Consider the following 10,564-nt stretch of genomic DNA (forward strand, 5'->3'; position numbering starts at 1 on the left):
TGTTACCAGATATTTTGTATCAAACAATTTTTTTAAAAGATGTATTTATTTATTTGAAAGGCAGAGTTACAGAGAGAGGAAGAGAGACGTATCTTCCATCTGCTGGGTCCCTCCCCAAATGGCCTCATGGCCAGGCCGAAACTAGGAGCCTAGAGCTTCTTCTGGGTCTCCCACATGGATGGCAGTGGTCCAAGTACTCGGGCCATCTGCTGCTTTTCTCCAGGCACATTAGCAGGGAGCCAGTTCAGAAGCGGAAGAGCCCGGACTCTAACTGACCCTCATATGGGATGCAGGTGTTGCAGGTAGTGGCTTAACCCACTGTGCCACAACCCTGGCCCCCTAAATATTCTTAATATATACCTTTATATTGGTTCTTTTGTTTTTATCAGACAGATTCCTAGAAGTGGGGTAGCTGAGTCAAGTGTAAAACACATTTAAAATTTTACAAGAGACTGACAGTTTAATTTCTAAAAAATGTAATAATTTGCACACCAGCAGTGTTGTGATATTACTAGTTGCCCCCTTGCCTCATTTTCTTACTTTGTAGGCATTCAAATGAAAATGATTGCTTATCTATCCTTTAAATAATAATGGTGGCCACAAAGCGTTTGCAAAGACACCATTATGAAAACCACAATGATTATATTTCATGCCCATTAAGGTGGCTCCTATTAAAAAACAAAAGAGAAAATAGTGAGTGTTGGTAAGGATACAGAGAAGTAGCAAATGTTATATGTTGTTGGTGGGAATGTAAAAAATAAATTACAATTAGAATTACCATATGAACTAGTAATTCTCCTTCTATGTATGTATCCAAAATAACTAAAAGCAAGAGCTCAAGAGACATTTGCTATTGATAGCAGCACTTTTTACAAGCAACTCAAGTGTCTGTCGACAGGTGAATGGCTGAAAAAACATGGTTTGTGCATGCAATGGAATTATTATTCAGCCTTAAAAATGGAAGAAAATCCTGGCACATCCTACTACACAAATGAACCTTGAGAACATTATATTCTAAGTGAAATTAGCCAGTCATGAGAGGCAAATGCTGTATGATTCCAGTTACATGAAGTACCTTGAGGAGTAAAGTTCATGGAAACAGAAAGAAAAATTGTGATTGTCAGGGGCTCTAGTAGGGACGGATGGGGAGTTATGTCCTGGGGATTGTGTCAGTTTTGCAAAGTGAGTTTGAGGGATTACACAAAAATGTGTATATACAGACCACAAAATAACTGCATTTGGAAATGGTTAAGCTGGTTATGGAATTTTCATGAGACCTGAAAAATAACTATGAAAAGAAAAAAAGCTTATAAAAATATCATCAGTCACTATGTGATAGGCATTGACACTTATAAGATAGGCATTGCCACTTTCTGTGTATCATTTAATCTTCTTAATAACCACACAACAGCTGTTGAAGCAGTGCTTGTTAGATGAAAGGTGGCTATGCTGTTTTTTAAATAATTTATTTTGTTTAAGGAATATACCTCCATGCATTTAATATATACAAATTGGGAACATGATGCTGCTTCTTCCCTACCTCCCTCCCACCCATACTCCTGCCCTTTTTCTCTTTCCTCTTCCCTTTCCAGAGATCAATTTCAGTTAACTCTTATACTCATAAGATTAGCCCTACACCAACAGCCCTAGCCTTGACTGCAGGGGAACGATGTTTTCCTTGTTTGTATACTGTTCTGGAAGAAAATGAACCAGCCCAGAGGATCCTACAGGTTTGTATTGGAGAATCCTGACACCTAGTGGCTGTCTCTGTCTGTACCACAAAACCCTTCTAAGCGGGTTAAATCAATCATCTCTAGGGAAGCTCCCAGACTTTAATGAGAAGTGATGGTACAAGTTTCACTTTGGCAAGAAATCGACACATACAGGCAATGTGAATGAGGATTAAGGTGATTTAAAATTAGTGACCATGTATTTGATGGAAAAACAGCACCTGGAATACTGAGACATGGAGCTTAGAGATACTTGCAGCCACTTTACAACATGACTCCCTTTTTTCCTTGCCTTCTTCACAATGCTTGGTATTTTTCCTGTTTCCTTTTATCTTGCTCAGTCAATTTGTTCCTTTCCCCCCTTTCTCCATTTGTATGCCTGTCTGCTTTGTCTTACTAAGTTTCTGTAGCAACCAGTAGGCAGACAGCTGAGAGGCAGGAATAAAACGAAACAAACAGCATTGGAAATCTGCTGGGGATGATTCTTCAGATGAGTTAAGTAGCCACAAAGGAAATTAATGACTTTAAAGGCTGAGTTGTTAATTGGAAAAAGGTTTCAATTATGCTAATTTAAATCAGGCCTGAAGATGAAAGGTTCTAGACCCACAAATTATCTGAGAGCCAGGAGTTTCACTGTGATTTTACAGTGTTTGTGCCTTTCAGAATATTTCAAAGGGTAGTGAACGACCAGAAGATTTTCTGTTTAATTTAACATAAAAGAAGCGGGACTCTCAAAGTCAGTGCATGGCCTTCCATATATTTTGAATGGAGTAAGACTGTTCTTTTCTCTCCAGGCATTTGGCAGACAGAACTGCTGAGCTGGAGCAAGTGAGCAGAATCAACCAATGCTTGCAGGAGGACTGGGAACACAGTACCGAGATGAAGAAGCAGCGGGACCTGGAGGAGAAGGCTTTCGAGCGGTAAACTCTGATTGGAACCAGAAGTTCTTTGATTACAGAGAACGTCCCCTCTGTTCCTTGTTTGCTGTCCTTTAATCCTGGGATGGCGCTTAGATTTCAAGTACCAACCCCAGTTGATTAAAAGTGGCCTCCTAGACAGCTCAGTGGAGAAAGCAAGTCTGTGTTCACCGGGAAATACTACTGTGATTGATTAAGAGTGTCCGTAATGGTATTGGAGAAGGTTGTGTTGTACGGTGGATGCTTACCAGCCCTGCCCTAATGTTTGCCCCTGTTTAGGGTGGTTTTTATTTTATTTTATTTTTTTTTATCTTGCTCAGTCACTTCTTTTCCTTTCCCCATTTCTCACCTTGTAGAGGGTGGGAATTCTCTTTGAAGATAATTAGATGGGAGCAGAGAGAGTGAGTTTCTGATCTGAACACTTCCAAAGCTTGTGGAATGATTGCTTAAGAGTCAAGGGATTGTAGATAAGACTGACAATTTAAAAAGTGAGATGCCTATTATGGAAGAACCAAGAGCATCTACTTGAAATTTATTAAATCTTCTGTCCCTTTGTATTTGCAATATAAGAGTGAGGAAATCTGGGTTCTAGTCCTGGCTTTGATAATTAGCATAACTTTGGAGAGAAAGCTAATCTTTTTTTAAAATAAGATTATATTTACTTGCTTATTTGATAGGCAGAGTGACACACAGAGAGGGAGAGATCAATAGATAGAGACAGATCTTCCATCTGCTGGTCTACTTCCTAAATGGCTATAGCAGCAGGGGCTGGGCCAGGCTGAAGCCAGGATCCTGGAACTTCATCCAGTCTTACATGTGGTAGCAGGGACCCAAGTACTTGGGACATCATCCACTGCTTTATCAGGTGCATTAGTAGGAACTGGACCGGAAGTGGAGCAGCCAGGACTCCAATTGGCATTCTTATATGGGAAATGGTGTCCCAGGCATTAGCTTAACCTGCTGTGCTACAACACTGGTCCCTTTTTATCTCTTTTGTTAAATGGGAAAGCAAACACTTGCCTTAGCAAAGTGACACAGGAGTTTTAGGAATCAAATAAAGATATGGGAAAGTATTATACTTTGAAAAAAATTAAATATGTTCCATTTATTAGGTATGATTTCACAAACCCTTAAAAATTTAATTAAATAGTCTATATATGCAAATTATTAAAATCTAAGTCTACAAAAATAATAGTTTAAATTACCATTTCTTTTGTAGCATAATTTTTGTTAAAATGGATCTTGGTCTGTAATCCTTTTCCTTGTAGTGTTTCTTGTATATCATTTCTCATTTGTCTTTCTTTTTTAAAATATATGTATGTTTATTCATAATTGACACACATAATTGTACAGTGTGGCATTTCAATGCATGTATACAACATGTTATGATCAGATTAATTAGCATATCCATCACCTCAAAAGTATGTCTCTTGTGTTGGGAACATGCAGAATCCTATTAGCTATTTTGAGACACTAAATTGACTGTTCTGAATCAGTGATCTCATTGTGCTGCAGATCATCACATTATTCCTCCCACCCAACTGTACCCTTGTATCCACTGACCATGTTCCTCCCACTGTTCCCTCCTCCCCTTTCCAGCATCTTGTAACCACTATTCTACTCTCTACTTCTATGAGATCAACGTTCTAAGCTTTCACATGTAAGTGGGAACATGTGGTAGTTTTCTTTCTGTGCTGACTTGTTTCACTTGACACAGTGTCCTCCAGGCTCATCTGTGTTGCTGCAAATGACAGGACTGCATTCTTTTTTTGGCTGAGTAGTATTCCATTGTGTATAAGTAACCACGTGTTCTTTATCCATTCATCTACAAATGGAGCACCTAGATTGACTCCATACCCTGACTGTTGTGGACAGTGCTACAAAAAACATGGGAGTATAGGTATATCTTCAATATCCTGGCTTCCTTTCTTTTGCATATGTACCCTCAATGGGATTGCTGGATTATGTGATAGTTTTATTTCTAGACTTTTGAGGAAACTCCATACTGTTTTCCACAAGGTCTGCACCGATTTGCATTCCCATCAATGGTGGATGAGAGTTCCCCTTTCTCCAAATTCTCACCGGTATTTGTTGTCTTTTTGTTAACAGCCATTCTAACGGGGTGTGCTAGGATTTCATTGTGGTTTTGATTTCCCATTCCCTGATGATTTCATATACTTGTTGATCGTTTGTGTATCTTCTTTTGAGACATGTCTCTCAGACCATTTGCTCATTTTAAAAATTGGATTATGGGGTGGAACTTGTTCGGTTGAGTCCTTTCATCATCAGCTGAACAGCTTGCAAATATTTTCACCCATTTTATTTCTGTGAAGAATGTCATTGGTATTGTGACATGATTGCTCTGAATCTGTAGATTAATTTGAGTATTATGGGCATTTAAAAATATTGGTTCTTCAAATACATGACCATGGGATAACTTTCTACTTTTTAGTCATCTCTTCAATCTCTTTCACCTCCCTGTTTAAATTTATTCTGTGATATTTTCCATTTTTTGCAGTTGTTATTGTCAATGGGACTGTTTTCTTAATTTCTTTTCCATCTGATTTGTGACTAGGGTATTGAAATCCTCCTGATTTTTGCAAGCTGACCTTGTATTCTACATTTTTACTGAATTCATTTATCGGTTCTCTTTCAATTTGGAATAGTTTGAGAAGAATTGGAGTTAGTTCTTCTTTAAATGTCTGGTAGAATTCAGCAGTGAATCCATCTGGTCTTGGGCTTTTCCTTTTGGGAGGATCTTTATTACTGTTTCAATTTCTGTCTTGGTTATTGGTCTGTTTAGGTTTTCTGTCTTCATGGTTCAATTTAGGTAGGTTGTATGTGTTCAGGAATGTATCTATTTCTTCTAAGTTTCCCAATTTGTTGGCATACAGCTCTTTGTAGTAATTTCTGATGATTCTTTTTTATTTCTGTGGTATTTCTGTGGTATATTTCATTGTTAGTTTTATTGTTTTTTTTAATTTTTTAATTTTTAATTTTTTATTTTTTTTGACAGGCAGAGTGGACAGTGAGAGAGAGAGTGAGACAGAGAGAAAGGTCTTCCTTTGCCGTTGGTTCACCCTCCAATGACTGCCGCGGCCGGCGCGCTGCAGCTGGCGCACCGCACTGATCTGATGGTTAGGAGCCAGGTACTTATCCTGGTCTCCCATTGGGTGCAGGGCCCAAGCACTTGGGCCATCCTCCACTGCACTCCCTGGCCACAGCAGAGAGCTGGCCTGGAAGAGGGGCAACCGGGACAGAATCCAGCGCCCCGACCGGGACTAGCACCTGGTGTGCCGGTGCTGCAAGGTGGAGGATTAGCCTAGTGAGCCTTGGCACAGGCCTATTGTTTTTTTTTTTTTTTTTTGTTAGTCTGATCAATGGTTTGTCAACTTTGTTTATTTTTTTCAAAAAAATAGCTTTCGTTTTGCTGATCTTTTGTATTTTTTTCAGTTTTGTTTACTTTTTCTCTAATTTTAATTATTTTTTACTCCTACTAGTTTTGGGTTTGGTTTGCTGTTGTTTTTCTAGGTTCTTGAGATGCACTGATAGCTCATTTATTTGGTACCTTTCCAGTTTCTTGATGTAGGTACCAATTGCTATAAGCTTTCTTCATAACACTGCTTTTGCTATGTCTCATAAGTTTTGATATATTGTATTGTCATCTTCATTCATTTCTAGAAATTTTTTGGTTTCTCTTTGATTTCTTCATTGATCCACTGTTCATTCAGGAGCATGTTTTTCAGTCTCCATGTGTTTGCATATGTTCTAGAGATTGTAGAAAATAGGTTTCAGAAGAGTGGGGTCACTGGGCCAGAAGAAGAGGAGTTGGGGATTTCAAGCCACTTGTTCAATGTTGTAGGCATTGTAGGAAGGCAAGAAAAAGGCAGTGAGAGTAATACCAGGGAGGTTTTGTTGTCTTTAGTAGGAATGCTTAGTCAACATGGTGATAACAGGTAGAAGAGACATAGGAAGTAATGTTGAAGAGCAGGCTAACAAATCTGCTCCAGGAACATGCAGAGAAGACCTGTCACCCGGTGTCCCAGGCCAGGTTGTCATCAGGGATTCAAGCCGAAAGAAAGAATTGGTGGGTGAAAAAAGAAAACAAAGCAAAAGCAAAACTAGGCTTCACATGTATGCGGGTAGCATGCCTGTCCCATTATCTAGGTAAGGCAGAGAGGTCTTCCCATGCTCACTTCAAGGTTACTTTTTTTTTTTTTAAGGTTGCTCACAATGGTCTTTTTTTTTTTTTTTTTTTGACAGAATTTCGCTTATGTAGAACTGTTGATGGGGTAGGGGAGCACATCAGGGATTGTTCTTGCACAACAACAAAAACAAAAATGGCCCAAGTGGCAAATCTGTCATGGCTGACCCCTCATCTCTGCTCTAAGCCACTTTTGTCCTCCTCCTCTTTGTCTCCACTTTCTCTCTTGCCCTTCTCTCCCAAGGCTCTGGTCTCTTGGGATTGTTCATTGCCAGTCTGTTCTTAACTCTGTACTAATGGTAACCAGCAGCTTCCTGGTCTGATCTCCTTCTCAAACACTGCCGAACTGCACACGTGCCAAAGCAGCAAGCACAAGCTTTGGGGCAAGTCCTGTGCTCTCGGTGGGTTCGGATGGGTGTGTCTGGGGAGGAGCATAAGGCCAGGCTGTTGTGAAGGTCCCAAGCATAGGACTCTGTTTAGTAGAGAAGAGGAGACAGTGGAGGTTTGGATGCAGGGGTGCTGCGAAGCGGTAGCAGAGCGGAGGTGAGAGACCGCAGGTGGGTTGTCAGATCCTTGAAAGCAGGACCTGGGTGTTGGCTTTTGTTTCTGTCCCACCACCTGCTTCTGGGCTAGGCCTCCTGCTGATGACTGCTTTTGCTCTCCTTTCCTTAGGGCTTCTGACAAGCTATTCCTCCTGGATCAGTGCCAGAAGTACCGGCGCTGCAAGCAGTGCCAGAGGCGCACCTCCAATGTGGGCGAGAGCAACCTGTGGCCCCTGAACAAGTTCCTGCATGGTTCCCGCTTGCTTGTGTAAAACTCAGATTGGACCTATGTTTCCTGGGGGAAAGTTTTTATCTTTTACATGTATGGTGTGATTGTGAAACTGCGTATTTGTACCTCAGAGAAAAAAAATATTATTTGGGTTTGCTGCTTTCAATAGCTTGCTCTTTAAGCCCTTACAGAATTCACGTTGGCCAGTTTTCCCCTCTTGCGTTCTTCCCACTCCCACTTATTCTCCCATCTTGTCTCTGGTGGCAGCGAAGGTATCTGAATGGTCCTGAGGACCACAATCCACTGAGACTGCAAACGGAACCCAGCTTTATTCTGGCTGCTGAGGTGCTGCAGCCCCAGCCCTGCCACTCTCTCTGTGTCTCGTATAGGAAATACCAGCTGTTTTCCTCCATATGGATGATGTCATAATAAATATATTCTAAAGGCCTGGCTGTGAATGGCAATTCATGATGGTAAATTTTACCCCCTCCCCCAACCCTAGACTTTCCCAGGGAGCTTTATGTGCGACATCACAGAAGTCGTTCAGGCCATTTATCCCAGAGGGTCGTAGCCAGACTTCTAACCATTGACACAGAGGGGCTCTGTCGGGGTCCCAGGGGATTATCTTTTCCCTTAATGGCCTCGTGGTCAACCATTCCACTGCCCAGACATTTCTACACCCTGATTGTGTGTGTGCTGTGGGGACATGTGTACTGTGGCTGGGGTCTGGCTGGTTTGGCAGGTGCCATCTTCTCTTACTGCGTCACTTGAATCTGTTCTTCAGCTGTTTATTCCATGGAAGAGAACTTACCTGCCTGACAAAAGATAGATTCCCATTTACACTATGGGTGCCCTCAACCAAAAGCTTTCTTCATTTATCTTCATTCATTTACATCTCTTACCCCTACCTGTTCTAACACCTCAGGTAAAACAGAGTGGAATCTAGATTTCTGAAATACCAAAGGTAGAAGGGAAGTTTCTGAGACTGTTTGCATTCTGCCAGTCCACATCTTTCCCTTAGAAAATGAGAGAGCACAAAGTTACTCAAAAATGTTCATGGGGGTTTGGAATTAAAAGATAAGTTCATTTTGGTGCAAAAAATAGTTTGAAATCTGTGCATATAAGGGGTCTTCAAAAAGTTGGTGAAAAATTCATGTTATGAAAAAACTATGCATGGCTATAAAAAATTGAACCTGTTCTGTTAAGCAGGCCATTGCTAATGTTTTTCTAAGCAAACAGGAATACCCGTTATTGGCTGGAGTTATATGAAACCTCTTCCTGAATCTTCCTACATTGCTGCTTCCTGCCATTTCCTCCAAAGATCACTTCCTAAGGTCTGATCATCATCAACCAATATTTAAAGCAATCGCCTCTGCCAGGACCACCTGACTCGCCTGAACCCCTACCTGCTATACTCCTGGGGCATGTTTCAGTCTCTACTGTATATGAAATTACTGTAACACTGCTGTAAAAACATTTATTAAAATACAGACTGCTTTGTTAAAGAAAAAAAGACTTTCGGCAATTTTGGTGTGTTCAGGTGAAGAGAATTTTAAGAAACAAACCTTGTAATTTGCTATATCAATAGCAGTACCAACTCTGTGTGCCAAGCACTAAACTAACTTTTGCTGACTTGAAATTTAAGACATCATCAGTACTTTCCTGCCTTCAGAGTACTTACTGTCTCGTGCAGAGGTGAGGCATGACTGGGAAATCTAGTCTGGACCAGGTAGAAATCTTATAGCACTGCATGTTGGTTTTTATGGAAGAGCAGCTGTAGCAGTTTAGCCTGCCATGGAGAGGAAGAGCTTTTGGAGATGAAGCCTAAGCTGAATTTTAAAGCTAAAGAGGAAATATTTGGGTGAAGAGAGACAGGGGGTGATAGATACAGAGGTCTATTAAAATAAAAACAGGATGTCTATTAAAGTGAAGATGGAGGCCTGGTTACATCTGTTCAATAGGTGAGACCTAATGTGCCTTCTAATCATTCAACCGTTTTAAGAACAAAACTTTATTGTTGTCCTTCATTGAAACAGCATATTTCATGGGGCCGGCACCGTGGCTCACTAGGTTAATCCTCTGCTTGCCAAAATCAAGGGGGGGCCTCACCGAGTCCGACACACTGTCTCTCAGTCATGTTGACATGCCAGATGTTGAAGTTGAATTCGTTCTGAGAGGAGGAGCGCCGTGGGGGCAAGAGGCGCTGAGTCACCACACAAACTCCAGGAGTCGGGTGAAAGCAGGCCAGAGGCGAGCAGCCTGCAGACTCATTTATTTCAGTTGGTACAGCAACTTATATAGCCAACGCAGCCAATCTGGTTAAGGGGCGGTCTATGCCCTAACCAAGCACAGCTTGTTGCCAGGCAGTTTCCGTTGTCATGTGGTTTCTGAAGCCATCCAATCACAGCCTGTTGTCAGTCAGGCTCCATTGTCATGTGGTTTCTGAAGGAGGATGAGGAAGGGTGGGAGCATAGATGGAAGGAAAGGTAGGGTAGGAAGTAACACTATGTTCCTAAGTCTGTATATATGAAATACAAATCTGTTTACATTAAATAAAAACAAAGGAAAAAGATTATTATGATTTTATGTTAGATTTTGATGCCAAGGTAATGCTTGCCTCCTAAATGAACTACAGTGTTTCCTCTCCTAATTTCTGGAAGGGATTGTATAGAACTGAACTTGTGTAGAATTCCTTCCTTAAATTTTAGGTAAAATTCACTAACAAAATCACCCAGGTCCTGAGTGTTTCTTTGTTTTGAGGTTTTAAACTGTGAATTAAATTTTGATAGGATGTGTCAAGGAATTGGTCACTTTTAGCTTTTGTTGAACTCTAAGTACATGGAATTGCTAACATTATTCCCTTCTATAATTATAATAATTATAATTATGTTATTATATATAATTATAATAATATGTAGGGTCCTCAGTGAAATTCCTCTTTG

General features: G+C 40.7%; 1 protein-coding gene across 1 annotated transcript in view; it reads left to right on the plus strand.

The window, feature by feature from the left end:
• CCDC81 (coiled-coil domain containing 81) overlaps nucleotides 1–7,807 on the plus strand; it is a 62,398-nt gene extending 54,591 nt beyond the window's left edge. The window contains exons 14-15 of the mRNA XM_002708652.5: nucleotides 2,525–2,650; nucleotides 7,524–7,807. Of these exons, the coding sequence (XP_002708698.2) occupies nucleotides 2,525–2,650; nucleotides 7,524–7,665 (268 nt within the window). The 3' untranslated portion in view covers nucleotides 7,666–7,807. The remainder of the gene's footprint in view (nucleotides 1–2,524; nucleotides 2,651–7,523) is intronic.
• Nucleotides 7,808–10,564: the final 2,757 nt, after the last annotated feature.

The sequence above is a fragment of the Oryctolagus cuniculus genome, chromosome 1 (genome assembly GCF_964237555.1).
Source record: "Oryctolagus cuniculus chromosome 1, mOryCun1.1, whole genome shotgun sequence".
Lineage (NCBI taxonomy): Eukaryota > Metazoa > Chordata > Mammalia > Lagomorpha > Leporidae > Oryctolagus > Oryctolagus cuniculus.